At 43.1% G+C, this 20,549-nt stretch overlaps 1 protein-coding gene across 3 annotated transcripts in view; it reads left to right on the plus strand.

The window, feature by feature from the left end:
• The window catches only part of PLAGL1 (PLAG1 like zinc finger 1), a 64,913-nt gene extending 45,636 nt beyond the window's left edge, over nt 1-19,277 (plus strand). Inside the window, exons 6-7 of one of the 3 annotated variants that reach the window (XM_082474794.1) lie at nt 12,745-13,224; nt 16,999-19,277. In XM_082474794.1, coding sequence (XP_082330920.1) covers nt 13,073-13,224; nt 16,999-18,238 — 1,392 coding nt within the window. In that variant the 5' untranslated portion in view covers nt 12,745-13,072 and the 3' untranslated portion in view covers nt 18,239-19,277. Of the gene's footprint in view, nt 1-12,744; nt 13,244-16,998 lie in introns of those variants that run through there. The other 2 variants (XM_082474795.1, XM_082474796.1) reach the window with 2 other exon arrangements.
• Nucleotides 19,278-20,549: the final 1,272 nt, after the last annotated feature.

Below are 20,549 nucleotides of genomic sequence, written 5' to 3' on the forward strand. Positions count from 1 at the left end.
CCTTGTGTTCAGGGCACTGCCTTCTTTGCAGGCCCGTCTCCTGCTACCCTGCTTCTGCTCACGCCTGCCTTCCAGCCAAACTAGACCACATGATCCGTGCTGCCCTGTGTTGCTTCATGCCTCTGTGCTTCTACGTGGTCTCCCCTCTGCCTGAAATAGACCTACTCCCTTTTGTCCACCTGGTTCGCTCCTAAACTCAGCCCAAGTAGTCATTATAAAAATTTAGAAAGTACAGATATTCAAAGAGGAAAAACAAAGTCATCTCTGATTCAGCCCTCTAGCGACCCTTTGCTGACATATTGTTATCTGCACTTTCAGCCCTTTTTCTATTTATTTAGAGAGGTGGTTTTTTTAGGATGAAACAGTCCACCCAAGTCTTGAGCATCCTTTCCCGGTCTCATGTAGCTTTTAAGGTTCCGTCAAGAGATTTTAACTCGGGCGTCTGGCTTCCTGTCATCCATGTGACTAGTAAGCTTTTCTTATTTCTTTTCTCAGTGTGAGCCTTTGCCCTCACACACTTCCTGGGAAGGAATCAGGCTTTTCTTTTCCCTAGAATGGTAACCGTATTAGGACAATAGGCCCTGCCGATAATTAGGTAAGTTTTGGTTCCTCTGTGCCCTGCTCTTAGAGTTCCAGGAAAAGAGATCACCGCTGTCAGCTATAGAAACACATCGTAAAGGGCATAAAGGCGAGTAGCCGAGGATTTGTTGGGAGGGGGGAGGGGGATATATTTCCAGCTGTCACAAAGGAGTAGTCCCTGCCGCTGACTTTAATGACTAGGAAATCTTCTCCTAACACCAAAGGCTCTTGTCTGGATTTCGGGTCCGTGCTCCACCCCACCCCCTACCATGCTACCTAGAGTTCATTAACAGTCTTCCTGACACATTCCGTCCCATCTCAGCTTGAGAACCAGTCCTGGGCCTCACGCTTGCCTCTCTGGATGCACATACCCCTTTTGCTTGCTTGTAGACCTTTGTCTGTTTCTTCCTAAATGTTAATATTTAAGAACACCGTGTATGAGGTGGGGCGAGGAGGGGTGGGGAGGATTTAAGACCCTGTAAAGATGTTTCCTTCCCTCCTCTCTGCCTGATGGGTATTATGCCGAGTGACCGGTCCCGTGGAGGTGCTTTGGCCCTGTCTGGGGAGCCCCGAGCTGTGTAAGCCCCCTGCTTCCACTCCATGCAGGTGCGGGAGGGAGTGGTGTCATAACAGGATGGCTTCAGATGACGCCTCCGTGGTGATGGAGCCTGGCTCCTGGTCAGCGGTCCTCTTTTGCCCGTGGTAGTTTGGTTTCTCTCTGTCTTCTGTGGCTCGTCGAGGCTCATATTCCTGGGCTTCTGCCTTTTCCAGTGCTTCCTGCCATCCCAGTCGAGACAGAGTCTTATGGGCATTCTCGATCTGCTTCTACCTCTTTCTTCTCTCCCCACCTCCATGTGGGCCTGGAGTGGCCAGTCTTGACAAAATCGGTTACATGTTATCTTTGATGTGCTAAACACAGTATAATAATAAAAGGCTCCCATCTGTTAAAAAAAAAAAAAGCCCACCTCTTCTCGTAGAGTGGGCAACCAAACAGGATTTTTGAGCTATTAGGGTCTTGTTTTGTATTATCACCATCTAGAAATTATTTGGAACATCTTACCAAATTTTTTTAAAATGCAAACTTAATTCTCATTTTGCTTATTTTTATCACCACAGACTTGTCACTACACTACCTTACCTAAGAGGAACTGAGGGAATTGAGGCAGAAGGCTTCTTCTGTCCTTGGAGCCTCCAAGAGGGACATGCCACCACACGCCCGCTTCCATCTGGCTCCACAATGCAGAGTAGGTCCCCTAAGGGAGGACCAGTCTAGCTGCGGCCTGCTGTAAAGAAAACAAACCCCTCCCCAGCCCAGGCCACCCCACTGTACCAGACCACTTGGGGAGGACAGACACTGGTGATCAAGGTTGATCATGCGCCCTTACTGACGCTCCGAAGCCACCCACATACACAGAGCCCAGAGTAATTTACAAAGTCACTTACAGAAGTCAGATTCAGAATGGTATCCACTTCCCTGCAGCCGAGGGTATTATTCGCTATTATTTAGTCTGGGAGACGACCTCAGGGTCTCCTCCATGTGGAAGTCTCCTGGCTGGCCTGAATGCCCGTTAGGCACCATTAAATTCAATACATCTAAAACTGAACTCCGAACTCCTGTGTTTTGCTAGGTTTTTCTTCTGGGGCTTGACATTTCTTTCCCTCTCCACCGTCACTGTCCCTTCTTTCCTCTACCATTTTCTAAGTCCTAATTTAACTACAGTAGTCCCTCCTTATTTGAGATTTCACTTTCCATGCTTTCAGTTACCCATGGTCAACCTCAGTGCAAAAATATTAAATGGAAAATTCCAGAAATAAACAATTCATAAATTTTAAATTGTGCACCATTCTGAGTAGCGTGATGAAATCTCATGCCGGCCTGTTCCATCCTACCCGGGACGTGAGTCATCCCTTCATCCAGCATATCCTGCCTGTCGGTCACTTAGTAGCTGGCTCAGTTATCAGACCCACTGTCGTTTTCACAGTGCATGTGTTCAGATAACCCTTATTTTACTTAATAAGCACAGGAGTGGTGATGCCGTCAATTTGGATGAGCCAAAGAGAAGCCGTAAAGTGCTTCCTTTAAGCGAAGAGATGAAACTTAACAACTTAATAAAGAAAAAAATCATATGTTGAGGTTGCTGAGATCTACAGTAAGAAGGAGTCTTCTATCTGTGAGATTGTGCAGAAGGAAAGAGAAATTTGTGCTAGTTTTGCTGTCTCACCTCAAACCGCAAATGTTACGGCCACGGTTCATAATAAGCGCTTAGTTGAGGCACGGAAAAGGCACTAAATTTGTACAATAAGATATTTTGGAAAAAAGTATTTTGAGAGAGAGAGAAACCACATTCATATAACTTTCATTACAGTGTTTGTAATAATTGTTCCATTTTGTTCTTGTTAATCTCTGGCTGTGCCTAATTTCTAAGTTAAACTTTACCATAAGTATGCATGTATAGGAAAAGACATAGCACATGTACAGTTTGGTAATATCTGTGGTTTCAGGCATCCACTGGGGGTCTTGGAACGTACTCCCTGTGGATAAGGGGCGCCTACTGTAGTGGATTCCTGTTGCCTGGCTCCCCTGGTCACTGGTCCTGGGATTCCCTGCCCCTTGTAGTTTGGCTTCTCTTGGTCTTCTGTGGCTCTTTGAGGCTTAGATTCCTGTGCTTATTATGCCTTTTCCATCGCTCAGCAGGAATGCCTCCTATTCCTGTTGAGACAGTGTTTTGTTGGCATTTTTCTACCTGTTTCTACTTCTCTCCCCACCTCACTCTACCTCCACATAGACCCAGAGTTAGTGGCTACCCTTGACTAAATGTGTTAGTCAGCCTGCTAAAATACTACAACAGAAAGCCCACCTTCTCCTAGTGCAATAGAGCAATACATCACTGGCGCTTTATGATTTGGTCTGTGTCTCTCCAGCCTGTTTGTTCATGGTACCCCCATGTTTACATCCATATCCAGTCATATTGAAGTACTTATTTTCAAGTACCCTGTGTTGATTCATTCCCTTGGCCTGCAATAGACCACCTCCCCCTTGAACACCAGGTAAACTTTCTGGCTCAGCTTAAACTTTGGCTTCTCCGTGAAGCCTCTCCTGATCTCCCAAGCAAGAGATAACTATTCCTTCAACAACCATATTTCTTATCCATCTTGAGTTTCAATGATTGTTTTCACTTTTTTTCATGCATAAGTCTTTATAGAGCAATTTAATTGCATCATATCTTAGTTCTTAAGGAAGAGCATCTTAGAATGTACACGTCCTGACTCCAGGCTTGTATACTACCTCTCTCCCTTCCACTGAGCATTACTTGGTTTTGCCTGACTTTCTAATTTTTGCCAATCTAGTTGGGGAGGGGGGTGTTAAGAAATAAAACAAAAAGTGTCAGATGTGGTAAGTGCATGACACAAGGAAAAAAAAAAAAAAGAGGCAGGGAATGGAGGCATAAGGAGTGCCAGGGATAGGGGTGGGGATTAAATAAATTAACCAGGATTGAAGTTTTGCCAGTCAAGAAGGGGGAAGGCCCACAGAGTAAAATGTACATGGGAAGTGATTTTAATGATGGACCAAGAGATCTAACCTAGATAAAACTGTACATATTTTCGTTTGTTTATTGGCTACTTGGGTTTCCCCTTCTGTGAAATATCTTTTTATTTTTTTTGTTCTTGCTTAAAGGTTTAAAGGTTTTAAAGGTTTAAAGTTTTGTTTTAAACATTAAGCCTGTAATCTGTCTGGAATTAATTTCCTATATGATGTATGGTAGGAATCCAGTTTCCTTATTTTCCATATGGATAACCAATTATTAAGTAGTCCATTCTTTCCCCAATGATTGCAGTGCCAGCCCTGTCGTATATTAAGTTTCCATACAAAAGTGGGTCTGTTTCTCGGCTACTCATTCTTCTCCATTGGTCCACTTGTCTAATCCTGTGCCTATATCATACTGCCTTAATTACTGTAGCTTTTTTTAAAAAAAGTTTTTATCTGTTATCTTTTACCGTTTCTTCTTTGGTCTGTTTGTATGATGATGAGAATGAGCCAGTTGAGTGGAGAAAGTCTTGACTATTCTTGACTTTTCCTCTTCCATATAAAATTTTAGAATGATCTTGTCAAGTTCCAACAAAGAACCTTGTTGAATTTTTATTAGAACTTCAGTGAATCAGTATATTAATATGAAGAGAGCTGACAATATTACAGTAATTCTATCTGTAGTTCCCTATTCATGAACATGGTATATTTCTCCATTTATTTAGGTTTTCTTTTGTCTTTTAGTATAGTTTTGTAGTTTCTCCATAAATATCTTATTTGTCTTTGGTTAGATTTATTCCTAGATATCTTTGCTTTGTGGCTAATTAATTTTAAATTATATTTCTGTTTGCTGGCATTTAAAAATGCAGTTGATTTTGTATTTTGATTTTTGTAACCAAATACCTTGTCAGACTTTCTAATTCTCATATTCTATGTGTGGATTCTTTGGAGTTTTCTATATAGTCATCTGTGAATGGCAAAAGATTTATTCCATTCCAATTTTGTCTTTTTATTGCTTTATTGTTTCGACCACAACTTCTAGTACAAATGTTTAACAAGGAACAGTGATAATAGGCACCTTTTTCATACGACAAAGATAGTAAACTGTTGCATTAACTTAAAAATTATCTCCTCTTTCCTGTTTCTTAGTCTAATGATGCACATTTTAACAATTTAACCTATGGATGGTCTACTGTTAATTAGTCTCTGGGTTATAAAATGTTGCTTCATGGTGCTAATCACTAGTGAGCATTAGGACTAACAAAAATGTAAAAATAGCACGTACCCTCAAAAGAAGCCACATTGGCAAACATAAAGGTGCCTAAGAGTCATCAGGGGAGTTTATTAAAATTGCGGATTCTCAGGTGCTCCCCCAGCAAGTTTGACTCAAATGCCTGCCCCTGGGGTCTTGCACTTGTCACTGTCCTTGTTGTTGTTTGTTGTTTTCTTTTTTTAAAATCCGGTTCCTTTAGGGATATCTCTATTCTCTGTTGGATATTAATGATAGTTGTTTCTGAAGTTTTCTCCATACAGTCTTTTTTCTTCTTCATTATCCTAGCTGCTTTTTTCTGTTTGTTCTGTGTCGGTTTTTCCTAATAGATGCTTGCTTCTGATTTCTAGTGATCCTTGGAGGCCTACTGACTTGTGAGTGGAGCCATAGAAAAGCTGATGGAAGCTTTGTGTACTTAGATAGGGCTTGTCAACAAGGGCTTCGTTGTAGGGGAATATGGGTAAACCCTTCAGGACTGCCATTTGTCCTTGTCGTTAGCTCTTTTCTCTTGGGCTAGTCAGCTTTCCCAGAGAAGATTCTTTCAGTCTCCTGTCCTGGAGAGTATAATAGGCCTGATTGCCTTTGTTCTGATAGGCGAATAGGGGAAGTATGCAAACTTCTACTTAATTCACCCTGTTTCAGCATAGTACCCCCTTCTCATACCCTCTTTCAGGAGGGGGTCAGAGGGCTGAATGCACTGACAGACTTTAAACCACTCTTTCTGTTACTATACCCACTCTTATCCCCACTTCCAGAAGTACCTAGTGCCCAACTTTGAGACTTTTGATGGGTTCTGCAGGGTGAATCAGGTTGCTTCATAGCTTTTCATTACTGGCTTAGAATTCCGCTTTCTTAGGACAGCTAAGTCAGTTACTGCTTGTTTACCTGCTTTCCAGCTTCCAAAAGTTTGTTGCAGTTTTCTCCTTTCCTGTTATCTTAGGCTGTATTTTTGAAAAAAAATATCTCATTAATACTGTTTTAGTAGAGTTTCAGGAGAGACTGGGGCTACATACTTTTATTCAATTTACCATCTTTAACCAGATATTACTCATACTGTTTGTGAATAGAAGGTTAGCTCCCCGTCCTTTTTCATTTTTTCTAAGTCTAATGCATAGATTTGATGTTCTAAAGCTGTGGTGTAATTTCCTCTATAGATATTAGGTAAACAGTTCACTTTGGCTTTCTTGCTTATCTTCAGCCTTGTTTCTAAGAAAATAAGAGCTTAGTCACTGGGTTAACAAAATTAAGCCTCTCAAGGTGACAGTTTAAAAGAGTCAGTAGGCTGCAAACCTGATTGCTTGGCAGGCTGGGGAGGCAGGGGCTTGCTGTGCATGGCGCCCCCCAGAGCAGAGCCGGGGGCGGGCAGCCAATGCTTCCCACCACTGAAAGCAAATTGTTTCAAACATATTAAAGTGGAGATGTCTACCCGGTGTTGAATAAATAGTTCTGGAGGGAACACAGAAGAACCCTTTGTGGAAGCAGTTTCTCACCAAACCAATCTTCCCTTTCTAATTGAGCCGTGGTTTTCAGCGCTGTTTTATCTCCACCGTGACCACCTTAGCCCAAGCCCCTGCGGGCTCACCTGGACTGTTCCAGTCACTTTCTTGATGGGCTCCCCGTTTCACCATCTCACCATGTGGAAAAGGAGCTCATTCCTCTGCCTGGGAGTGACAAGGAAAGTAGGAGTTGGCCAGGTAGACAAGGGGTGGCAGGGTAGCCCAGGAAGGAGCATAGCATAGTGTGGAAAACACAGAAGCGTGAGAGAAGGTGGCACGTTAAGGAGATACCAAGTAGATGGATCTGCAGCTGTGGTTGCCTTTGGGCCACTGTGGGAGAGAGGTCTGCAGACATAGTGGGGTGACAGGCTTTGGGGATCCAGCCTGAGAGTTCATCCTAGGCAAGAGCCTTCTTCCAAGTGGTATGTCAGCTCAGGTGTTACGGATTTTAATGATAGCATCTTAGTACTTTATTGAGGATACATACACACACACTTTAATAAAAGATTTTTAAAGATGCTGACAAATGAATCCCTATGATTTTGAGGGCAGCCTTCCCTCTGGTCAAAAGGTAGGCCTGTCTTAGATGATAGGATCTATTACATTATCATCGGTACCCACGTTTGAAACGAAATTTGTACAAGTTGTTTATTGCTTGAATTTCCAAAGAAAATTATTATAGACCCCCTCCCTTTTTTTTTTTTTACTTCAACCTGATAAAATGCAGTGACTGAGGCACAAAATATATGGTTCATCACTTAGGAAATATCAGTGACTTTGTGAAAAGTGAAACTGAATTGATAGCACTGAGAGGGATTTTCCCTTTCTTCATCTAAGTCAGTGTCCTTTAACCTGTTTAAATCTAGAGCCCCTTAGAAAATCTGAAGAAAGCTATGGTCCCTCTCAAGAACTCTAATACACATGCCTCCTAATTTTGCACAAAATTTTTGAGAATTCTCAGCCGTGGGCCCTGGAACCTCTGCCATGGGCCCCACTTATGAACCCCTGTTCTCAGTTAAGGCTGAGAACCCAGCCACAGCCATCTGGTGGGGTACTCATCAAGCTTCACATCTGTAATCGTCAACCCAGTTACTAGCCCAGCCCCAAGAGCTCCCCTTTTGCTGATGAGACACATAACGAGCCCCAGCTCTTCTAACACCGTACTTGCTCGGATACAACACCTAACGGGTCTTACAATGCATGTGCGTAATGAAAAACAAGCAGCAGCGACCACCTGGAGGTTCTGGGTATCTTCTTCCTCCAGCTGATGTTTCTGGATGGTTTTTTCGTAGATGATAGAGACTTGCTATCAGAGTCCTTCAAATATTGAGGGGAACACCCTCTCTAGAAGCCTCCTGGAGCCAAATAAACAATGCATTCCCAGCCGCCCTGCTCCGTGATCGGCTCTTTCATATTTTGTGAGTGTTAGAAGAAACAGAACCTTATGAGAGGCCCTTTTAAAATTGGCCTTAACACATTTATATAACAGCAATCCCAGGTTTCAGGACTAGGAGAGAAAAACGCTAGGAGAGAAGGTTTGGAGTAGCACCTCCTTGCCCACGAGGAGTGATGAGTGGAGTCAAGAAAAGAACTTAGGAGTACCCATGTTGGAAGACTAAAAATGGAAATCCAGTTTCCTCTCAGAAATGGGCCTTGCATCGTGTCACTGGGGACAATGGAAATAGAAGCCAGAAGTCATAGTTTATTTTGAGAATGTTGTAAAACATTTGTCTCCCATTAGCTGATTGTGTTACGCAGCACTGGGGACGTCCTGGAACTACACTTGTGCCCTGACCTCTCCCTCCGCCGTCGTATACCATCAGCCCTCAGGGAACACAGTCCTTCCTGGCTGTTGCCATATATATATGTTCTTATTCCAATCTGATGCTCTCTCATCCCCAAAATAATCAGCATGAACAGAATGGAGCAGATGGCACAAGCCTTCTTTGGCATACTGGCAGATCTGTATCACTCACTCAGTATTTTTAGAATCAAGGGGATTGAAAATTATGTCCTGAGATGTTTTGGGGGAAGACTTACTATCTTTCCAGGGTGACAGGTGTTGAAATATTACCGTATTTAAGACTCAAATGCAATCTGTATGTCAGGTTACAGAACTGACTGATTATCATCAGGACCATCCCTTTGTTAGTTCTCCGTTAGGATTGTTGGAGGTTTGCCAAATAATAGAAAGTTAATCACAAGTCTGTTTTAAGGGTGTGGCCAGAAAGCTCATCAGGTTTCAACCAAAGATTGGAATCAGCAGCAGCCAGCCAGTACTGGTCAAGTACATGGTGATGGGAGATGCTGTATTATCCACACGGTCTATTTTTTAAAAATAGCTGGGCTTTGATCCTCAGCCACAATGAATTTATAATCTGTTGGGGAGACTATGTTTATAGTAGTTTGTGATTATATCATGAAAACAGTGCAAATATTTATATTTGAAGATCCATATTAATGAAATAGAGTTATGGTGAATGAAATGTTATAACTATTTGTGAATTTGAGTTCATCATTAAAAAAAGCCTTCCTGAAGAAACTGAGGAATGTTTACTATTATAAATGAATTCAGTTCAACATTCGAGGACCAATTTTGCACTTAGGGTTGGACTAGGTGTGTTTAACACAGAGACCGAAACTCAAGAAAGATAAAAGTCTTGGCAAAGACATTAATGCAATAAGTTGAATAAGTATAAAAATAAGCGCTTAAGTGACTTAATGTTTTGTTGTTGTTGTTGTTCTTTGCAAGTTTAATGGGGAAAGAGTTGGAGGAAATGTCTCACATTTAAATACAGTATGGCCATGTCTAAAACGCCTTGATTATATACCCACCATCTTTGAAGGCCCGAGGGAAAGGTAATGAGGTCTACAGCTTGTTGGACTTCTGAATCTAGGGAAGTGGCTGGAAAGTGCATCTGGGAAAACTTTATTCAGTGCTAAAGGCAGGTACTTTTTTCTTGAATAAATCTTATTTTTCCTTTGTATGCTTGGTGCGTTGGTGAGCAATCAAAGTTGATATCTGTTGAGAAACAAAGAGCTCAGGCCAGTTTTTACTTGCAACCTCTTACGTCCTGTGTGTGTGGAGCATGTGTATTATCCAGGCTACTGGCTCCTCCCACTGTGAGTAACGGATGGTGAAGCATACATAGCAGAGAACGTGCGTCTCTTTTCTATTATATCCATAGTTGAGTGGTTAGAACCATGTGCCAGTTTGCAGCTGATGGTTTCTGCTTTTAATCCCAGTGTTTATAAATACTACCATGTAGTTGTATGGTGTGTTTTTAGATTACCGAGTGCTTTCAGATCCATCTTGTTTCAGTTGGTTGTCCCTACCCGCTCATTTACATGCATCAGACAGATAACACAAACTGAAACTCAGGACAGCTAACAAAGGGGTGAGCTGGAATTTGAAGTAGGGAATCTTTCTAGTGTATTCATAAAACAAATGACGGGATCTACATAAATACCTTCTGTGCTTCAGGGAAACGCCTGAGGGCAGATGAGCAGCCTAGCTGTGCCTGAAGGAAAGGGTAGCCTTGCCTTCATCTCTTTTGACAGTGAAACTGAGAGTGCCTGTGCCTTCCAGTACAGCAGCCACTAGCCTCCTGTGGCTACTTAAATAAAACAAAAATTTCAGTTTCTCAGTATCACATTTTGAGTGTTCAGTAGCCATCCATTTCCATCACAGAAAGTTCTGTTGGACACTGGTCATCTCTCATAAAGCAGGAGTTGGGGAGAATGAATTTAAAGTATACATGCAGGGGATTGGTGTAGGTGAGAAGCCAGACCAGCTCTTTCTCCTGAGTGACTAGCGCTGTTTTGAGTTCAGCTATAAAGAGAGCAAGAAAAAAATGCATTTCAAACTTCGTATTGTGTGTACATTTTAATCTCTTAAAATAGACCTGGAAAAAACACAGCAATTTCAAGTGAATGAGTATATTTAATGATGATGATAAATTCTATGCCTTTATAGCTGGGCCAGTATTATAGCCAGACTTAGGCTGGATGAGAAGTAGGACACGCCATGAGTCCTGGCAGCAAAATCTCGGCCACACAGGCTAGAATTCCTGGAAGGAATCGCTTTGTGGCCAGGGTGGCTGGGATGCCTCAGGTCGGGCGGTGAGGTGAACCGGCAGACGGACGGTGCAGGACAAGGAGCTGGGGGAGAGGGCTTTGGACAGAGCTGGGACGGGGGCTCAGTTCAAGTCACACTTGGTCACAGAGGAATAAGCTCTGTGTGTGTTGCCATCAGAAAGGAGGTTTGGTGCCAAGATGCTAGCTGAGAACGCCGGTGTCCCCGGCTTTGGATCAGTGCTTGAAGCTTCAGGTCAAAGTGCACACGTCAGCTCTGAAGGTTCCAAGCAGGTGGGGCAGGATGGTGAGGGGTGTCTGTCTGGTGCTGGCTCCTTGTGAGCTCTGACCAGACACTGAAAACATCCGAGCTAGTTGATGCGGAACACAAGAAGTTTCCTGCAAGTTTTGCCCCTTAAAAAAGGAATGTGTTTGTCTATGGTTGCATGTGCTAGGTGCTGATATGTTTAAAGATGCTTGAACTATTATTATCGTAAAATTTCATCTAGCTAGACTCCAGCTTTCTGATCTGAAAGTAACTACAAAGGTAAGTAAAAATTAACTTTTAACAGTAAAGAGCAGCTCTAAAAGAGTTGGCAGTAAATGAATGACTGCAGGGAACAGACGCCTTGAAGACCTGCTGTGATGGGTCAGGTTGCTGTGAGTGCCCTGCTCACTTGACAAAGTTCAGAAAAAGCTGGCCTGGGTACAAAAGCTACTCCAGTGAGTTTAATGTAAGCGTACAGTACGCTATTTTATTATTTTTTTAATATTGGCACGTGAAAGGTTAATGTCCATTGCCTGAGGATTAACTCTGTCTAGAATAGCACAGGATTCTAGGTAGCCAGGCTTTTACTGTGTTGTTCACGATGCTGCTTTGGACTCTTAAGGCTTCCAAATGATGGTCTGTTGGTAGAAGAAGAGCCTGGATTTGGGTGATCTGCCTGGGTTGGAAGGGTGGTAATAACTGGGATTGGAGGCAGGTTGAGGCGGCAAGCCCACCTCCTAGGAGTGGCCTTCCAACAGGTAGCTGGTCCCCCAGGCTGGGGCTGGGGAATGAGGAAACGTCCCCAGAAACGAAAGGGGAAAAGAAGAGTAGAACAGTTTCCTGGAGGTTGGTGCCTGTACATCTAAATGTGCTCTGAGCTCTGCCCGAGCTGTCCCTTTGTCTCCGTGGGAATCTTGGCTCCCCTCTAAAGGCACCACATCAGTGAACTAAACTAGCTTTATTCCCACTTTGTCTACATCGTAGACTTGAGTCCTGCACGGTAACCTCACAAATTAACTTATATGTATACAAGTTATTTTGGCTCATCCCCTGGAAGTTTAAACAGGTGTGATAAACAACTTATGTTCTGCCAACATTGAGTGAAGAGGGCTAGCCCATGGCTTGAATAAGCAGGGATGATTTTTTCTGTACCAGTAAAACACTTGAACACACTGGGAAGGTTGTTTTTTTCTTTGAATTGGCAGACTGAACTTCACAATGACCCGAAATTATGGTTTGAAGTCGGTAATACCGACTGTATGGAAATAGCTGTCTGTATCACAAGGGAAAGTGTGCTTCATCTACCATCAAAACACTGTGCACTTGACTCCTGCCACCCAGGAGAAGCACAGACAGGTGGATTTATATGCAGAAGGACCTCTTACAGCACACAGGAGGATGGAGAGTTGTGCTGCATTCAAGCCATTTAAAGGAACACGTTGATTCCGGGGAGTTGATGCTGAACTGGTGGGGGAGGAGAAGCATTGTTTTCAGATGAAATGCAAGGAAACTGTTCCTCTTCTCTCCACAGACAGTTTGGTGATCCAGGACGTGCCCCAGCTCTAGTGATGCAGATTGCCTTTCTGCTCTGGAACCTCATCCATGCCTCAGACTTGCTCCTCTCAACCCGAGACTGCGTGGAAACTGGGATGTGGGAAGCAGGAAGCAGAGACAGTGGTAACTGAGAGGCCCATGTCTGGGTAGAACCAGGTCCGGGACCACAACGCTGCCTCCCCCCTGGCCTGGCACTCAGCTGCTGTGGCTCTGCTGATGTGCTCAGCACCGTCCTTCTATTTGTACTTAAATGGCACAGCATTTGGTCAGCGCATCTGAAAAGGAAGGTGTGAGAGACAAAGCCCATGGCCACCTACCCCTGCCAATTATGTGGCAAGACGTTCCTCACCCTGGAGAAGTTCACTATCCACAATTATTCCCACTCCAGGGAGCGACCTTACAAGTGCTTGCAGCCAGACTGTGGCAAAGCCTTCATTTCCAGATATAAATTAATGAGGTGAGAGGCTTTAGAAAAGGTATGTACTTTCACACATTACCTTTAAAAGGCTTTGCTAGCCCTCAGACCAGACACCGCAGGGGAAAAGGGATGCAGAATGTGGATGCATTTTATTTAGCCTTTGTGGCTGTATCTCAAGTGATTTCTATAGTTTTTGTATGACAGTTGTGCTTTGCAGTGTCCAGTTCACTGTTTCAACAAATATTTCTTGTGTTCCTACAAGAAGCCAGGCCTAAGGACAGAAAGATGAGAAGACACATGGCTGGGGAGATAGTCATGCAAACACCATTCAGATGTAACCTAAGGGCTTTGACGGAGCTGTGCAGGTGGCGGAGGTTGATGAGACCTGGGGAGGCCCCTCAGCAGGGTCCGGTCTTTAGCTGCGATGTAAAGACTGAATGGGAGGCGACAGCAGGCTCTGGGAAAGCCCTGGGCCTCGTCCTTGAAGCGCACGTGCGCAGAGGGCAGCGGCGGATGGGAACAGGGGAGAGGCTCAAGACATAGGGGAGAAGGGAGCAGCTCAAAACAGGCCTCATCTACTGTCCTGAAGGGTTTGTTTTCTTCTGATAAATCTAAGAACTGAAAAACATGATTTGGTCAGGATGTTAGAAAGATGGCTCTGGTAGTAATTCGGAGAAGAGGGAGGAGGCCCGTAGACTGACCTGCAATCTGTTGTTAGCAGTCCAGGTGTGAAATATGCAGAGCTGGTCCGGGTTCTGAGAGTGAGCATGGAGGGGAGGGTTCACCTCCGAGCGCTGGCTTTTGGAGGAGTTTCTCAACTTGCCTCTAAAAGCCACCCTAACAAGTGCAATTCTGTTGGGTATACAGATGTTAAGTATGTGCATTTAATCAGATTTTCAAAGGCATCCATGATACGACAGAGGGTAAAAACTACTCTTTTAGGAGATAGGTCCTTTTTTAGAAATAGTACATTTAGTCTGAATTATCAACATTTCTTGAGTGCCTATTAGGTACTCACTTCCCTGAGGGAAATGAATATATGAGATGTAGTTTCTGCCTGTAAAGGATTTGTATATTATAGAAAGACAATATATACTCAAAATCAGTAAGTGACACAGTAGGCTGATTGACAGTGAATGCTGTGTGTGTTACGTACTGAATATATGGTACCTTCAGAGCTATACACACAGAACTGCCACTAATCTATGCCTCTTTTGATACCTGGTTAAGGGAAATGCATCTTTTGCCTCTAACTTTCATGAAATGAACTTTTAACTTTCAGACTAACATATAAACGCATAGGTAAGAGTCAGAATTTAGCAGGACAGAGTTTCCATCAGAGTGGTATAAACACGAACCACATTATAATTAGATCTGGGAATGCCCTGGAGGAAGGCACTTCAAAGAATTAAAGAGAGAGAGAAATTATGGCTCTTAAGAATAGCACTGTTATAGATGATGTAATATAAGCTGATTTGTTAAAATAAGCCTATACACGCCTAAAATTCAAATGTGTTCTGTACATCGGCCGATCTCTAGTAGCCATAAATATGTGTTGAGTGCCTACTGTATGCACCGATTTTGTTGCAAAGGCTTCCTGTTTTGCAACACGCTTCTTATGTGTACACAGTAATTATCCTTACCCGAACACCAAAAGCAGTGTTAGCTGCAGTTAAGCCACAGTGAGGATATTATAACCATGGATAAAGACCAAAACACATATAGGAGATAAATATTTGGAAAAGACAGTGGCGCTAACAGATTACTGGAATGACAGGAATTAGGTGGGATTACTGTGGTAAACCGCACTGAAGAAGATGTCTTAAGCAATATTTAGGAGGTAGGTGGTGGTGGTTCTGAGGAAGGGAAACAACTTGTTCAGCTAAGGGTGTGAAGAGAAGCAAAAAAGGGAAGCAGTGTGCTTCATGCAAGAACAGCCTTCCCTGCCGCAGTCACCGACATTTCTTGCCTCTCTGGCCTGAAGCAGCGATCTAATAAAGGGATAGAAGAGTGGCGAGAGGGCAGGATGCTTTAGGTTTTGCTTTTTTTTTTTTTTTAAAAGGCAGCATTCCATCCTGTGTCCCTCAGTTGTAACATAAGATCCATTTTATAAGCAGAGGTTGAAGAAGAAAATAACTGACTTGCTTAACTAGAAAAGAGAACATGGGACTTCTTAATACAGCAAAGGATGAAAGCAGTTACATGGAGAGAGCAAAGGGCAGGAACAGTGATTTGGCAAGGCAGACGAAGCCCCAGTGTAAGCAGTTACCCCGGAGGAATTCTAAGATCACTGATGTGGTCCAGGTGACACCCAAAGACGGTGGTATTTGGTGACTATAGGACAGACTGAAACTGGTGGTTTCTTGGGTTATGAGGTAAGAGGAAAAGTTAGGGAGGGAAACAAGATGTGGAAGTAATTTCAGCTATAAGATGATCATGTTCTAGATTGGAACTGTTGCATGAGCAGGTGAGGGGGAAATTAAAAGAAGAATCGGATGCCAGGCAGAGAAAAGAGTCAAAAAAGAGGGGTGGTAGCTGGTAGAATGTGAAAACTGTTATTGCTCAGGTAAGAGTTGTGTCCCCCTGAGCCTTTCTCATAGGTAGGACAGCAGTAGGACAGGAAAGTGTGGGTAGGAAATACCAGGTCCAGAGTCGTTACCTTGGCACTGATCTACACAGGGGTAATCAATGAAATTTAATCAGGTAAAAATCCTTCACAAAGGAAAAAGGGGAGAGGGACAAGATCCAGAACAGAGCTTTAGGGTTCCTAAACATTAGTGCTGGACCAAATAGAAAGAAAGTTGTTTAAATGTCAAGTTTGTTATTTGCCCTGTAGCAGCCTCGAAAAACCCTTTCGACAACCTATGAATGTATTTAAATGCATGTGGAACCTGGAGAGACCAGCATCACTTCAGATCCCCCAAATACCTATTGCATTGTCCCCGTTCCTCAGCACTGTTTGTACCTGTCTCATAGAACCTGCCGCAGTCAGTGTATGTTTCCCTGTACTGTCCTGGGGTAGCTGCTTAGTCCTTCTAGAAAAAGTCCTTTTGAACTTTGCCGAAGAAATTACCAATGACCTTTAGGAAGCGAGTTGAAGGTGTCTGTCTAAGAGGGATCTTGAAGAAATGGAGACGGGCTGCACGCATGTGACATGACAGCCAATAGGAAAATATTAAACGGCAGAAACTAAGACTTGAGCGTAAAGGTCTCATGGGAGGCAGGAGGCTGACGCTCCGAGAACAGGTGGTGGGCTTGGCATTCTGGGTCCAATTAGACACTTTCTCTGAGGTTAAAGATGACAGACTTCTTAGCTTTATGTCTAAGGCCTGAACTTTTTGTCTCAATAAAGACCAAGCAGAAATTGTATTAGAAACAGTAAAAATAACAACACTGGGGGGCAGGGGTATGGGGTTCTGTGTAGAAGGCAAATTGGATCACTTCTGGAAATTCAGAAATTTTAAGAGTATAGAATAGTCATTTAAACCCCTTCCTGAAAAATATTTCTTCATGATCATATATCTTAAAATGCTTGTATACTTGTATTTGTTTAGAAATCTCTTTGTGTGCATTAGGAAAATGTGTTCTCCAAGCGTATTCTTTACAGGTGTGAAAACTGCATCATGTAGTACCTGTTTTTTCATTATACAGTTTATGTGTAGAATCTGGAAAATACAGAAAAGTATTTTAAAACTAAAACACATATACCACCACCTAGAGAAAACTACTATCAACATTTTAATACTGTTTCTGTATGTTTCTTCAGCTCGTAAAAAACTGGGTCTGTTGTGAACTTCTTCCTTCTGCCCCTAGGCACATGGCTACCCATTCACCCCAGAAATCCCACCAGTGTGCTCATTGTGAGAAGACTTTCAACCGGAAAGACCACCTGAAAAACCACCTCCAAACGCACGACCCCAACAAGATGGCCTTTGGGTGTGAGGAGTGTGGGAAGAAGTACAACACCATGCTGGGCTACAAGAGGCACCTGGCCCTCCACGCGGCCAGCAGCGGCGACCTCACCTGTGGGGTCTGTGCCCTGGAGCTAGGGAGCACTGAGGTGCTGCTGGACCACCTCAAGGCCCACGCCGAAGAGAAGCCCCCTAGTGGAGCCAAGGAAAAGAAGCACCAGTGCGACCACTGTGAAAGATGCTTCTACACCCGGAAAGACGTGCGGCGCCACCTGGTGGTCCACACAGGCTGCAAGGACTTCCTGTGTCAGTTCTGTGCCCAGAGGTTTGGGCGCAAAGACCACCTCACGCGACACACCAAGAAGACACACTCACAGGAGCTGATGAAAGAGAGTCTGCAGTCCGGAGACCTTCTGAACACCTTCCACTCCATCTCTCCCCAGTTCCAACTGAAGGCTGCCCCACTGCCTCCTTTCCCTTTAGGGGCTCCTGCACAGAACGGGCTTGCAAGCGGCCTGCCAGCTGAGGTACACAGCCACACCCACGGCCCCTCGGAGCAAACCTCCCAGCCTGTACCAGCGCTGCCAGAGCTCCTGGCGCCGCTCCACCCCGCAGCATCCCCCAGCTCTCCCCCCCCACCCCTCCAGAATCACAAGTACAACACCAGTTCTACCTCATACTCCCCACTTGCAAGCCTGCCCCTCAAAGCGGATACTAAAGGATTTTGCAATACCAATTTGCTTGAGGACTTGCCTCTGCAAGAGCCTCAGTCACCTCACAAGCTCAACCCAGGTTTTGATCTGGCTAAGGGAGGTGCTGGTAAAGTAAACCTGCCCAAGGAGCTACCTGCAGACGCTGTGAACCTAACAATACCTGCCTCTTTGGACCTTTCCCCTCTGTTGGGCTTCTGGCAGCTGCCCCCTCCTGCTACCCAAAATGCCTTTGGGAACAGCAGTCTCACCCTGGGGCCTGGGGAATCTCTGCCCCACAGGGTGAGCTGTCTGGGGCAGCAGCAACAAGACCCCCCACTCGCCATGAGCACTATGAGCCTGGGCCAGCTCCCCCTGCCCCCCATCCCCCACGTTTTCCCAGCTGGCACTGGTTCAGCTATCCTGCCTCATTTCCACCATGCATTCAGATGACTGGTTTTTAAAGCGTACCTTTCTTATTCTGGAAGATGTTTTAAGAAGCATTTTAAACATCAGTTAGTTATGATACAAGGAGAGAGTTAGAAAGCAGGACTGGAATATGGCTTGTTCAGTGATGACTGGCTTGAGAGAAGAGAGTTCTCAAACTGCATGTATTGTGCCAATCTGTCCTGAGTATTCATGCTTTGTACCAAATTTAATAAGCAAGTATTCTTTAATGGAACTGCAACCATTGTCATAACCGACATCCATACGAGGGCTGCTATATATAGGTGTTTGTCAAATTGAACTTAATCGTAAGCCATGATCATAATAATGTTAACTAAATAACTTTATGTGGCACTGCCTAGTAAGGGAACTATGGAAAGGTTTGGATTTCTCCAAAATGGGAGAATTTTTAAAATAAGAAAATAACCTTTATATTGCATATTATGACTAGGCTGTGTATTTCTTTTCAGGGATTTTTCTACCTTCAGGGTTGGATGTAGTTTAGTTACTATTGCCATAGCCAACCTATAGTTTTACAGAAACAATTTCTTGTGGAATAATAGATGTCTCCATTTTAAAAAAGCATTTTAAATGTAGTTTGAATATTTTCCACAGGATGCTACAATGTGAGTTATCACTTCATTTATCTTAAAGACTAAACTGATTGTCAGTTACATCTGACAGAAAAAAAAAAAAAATCACTGTGTAACCAGGTTAAGCGGTAAAATAATCCAGGCGTCAGTCAAAAAAAGCATTTTACTGACTTTAATATTGATTATATTTTTAACAGGAATTTAAGAATATTACTGGAATTTAAAAAAAATATATATATATATATATTAAACAAGAATTTCCTTTGCTCTGTCTGGCTTAAAATACTACTCTGCTTAAGTATTTTTAATCACCAATAAGTAAATGCATTTTAAAATTCATCATTTAAGTCAATATTAGTTTTATTCAAAAAAGATAACGTTTTACAATGTAACTATAATCTATCTCTTGAATTTGGTATCTAATGAGTTTTTAAAATATAAAACCTAACCTTTTTTTAAAGCTCCTTTGTCTTTTGTGTTTAGAGGCTTTCTATATGAAGATATATCTTACATATAATAAACTCTACAAATTCTGCAAATGGCTTGATTAATTTTTATATACAACCATACCGCGGAACTATCCACATGGAGATAGAAAACAGTTCCAGCTCCTTAGCCGGCTCCCTCATGCCCCCTCCTGGTCATTACATCCCCTACAGAAACTACTATTCTGACCTCTATTCAGCATCTATTAGAAACTAACCCCCCCCACCTTTTTTTTTTTTTTTTTGAGTAAAATAATTATGATTTAAGGTAGGAGCTTATATGTTTCATTAAATTCACAGTGCTAAGAACTTAGTTCTAAAAATTACTGTATAACATTCTGAATCCTTCCAGAATGCTATGTAATTTATTTCTGAGATATAGGTCAGAATACTAGCTACTGAAGTTTTGTCTAGGCTAGGCTACCATGATCCCGTTTTACAATGGTGTTTACTATTAATTTCTAGTACAAATTAGAAATTATTTCATATTGGGATTTCTTCAGAAAATATGCCCCCATAATAACTGTTTATTTTTGCTTGTTTTACCTCTCAATAGGGTGGGGTTGGGTAGAGAAAGGGAAACCTTGAGTCCGTTTGCCCATTAAAGCAGCACATTAGCCACATGTGAGAAACCGTGGTTCACAGTCCTTAGAGGTGATGCCGCTGACCGTAAAGGGTGGCAGGCACTGTACATCAGCTCCCTGGGGCTGGGCTGCTGCATGTGTGGAACTGACATGGTGGCTCCTTAAACTGTGGTTTCACTTGCAGGGAAGAAATGAGACAGAGGGACACAGGTTACCTCGTCAGTAGGAATCTACTGCTCTGGGATGTCTAAGTTCCCAAATCCACTCTTACCTCTCCAAGGGAAGGCAATCTCCCACAGCAAGCGGAGGGTGGTAGAGTGGCAGCTCCCCTCAGCTAAAGCTTCCCAAATTCCATTTACAGAAGCTTCCATAAATACTTTTATGTGGTTTACGAGTCTTCAGTCAATTCCGGAACAATACCTGATTTACCTGAGCATAAAACATAGCATTTAGTTCCCAAAATACAGATCGTAAGACTTTCAGATGTCGTGTTTGCTGTACCACAGGTGGGAGTAGGTTGGTATTCTCCTAATTAGACAGAAAAAGATGGCTTACTCCTAAATAAAATTCCGAGTTTAATAAAAGATTAAAAAATTCTTAGATTAAAAAGCATGAGTTAAGTATAAATGACTCTACAAAAGGAGTTTACTAACCC

This window comes from Balaenoptera physalus (assembly GCF_965194825.1).
Source record: "Balaenoptera physalus genome assembly, chromosome: 9".
Lineage (NCBI taxonomy): Eukaryota > Metazoa > Chordata > Mammalia > Artiodactyla > Balaenopteridae > Balaenoptera > Balaenoptera physalus.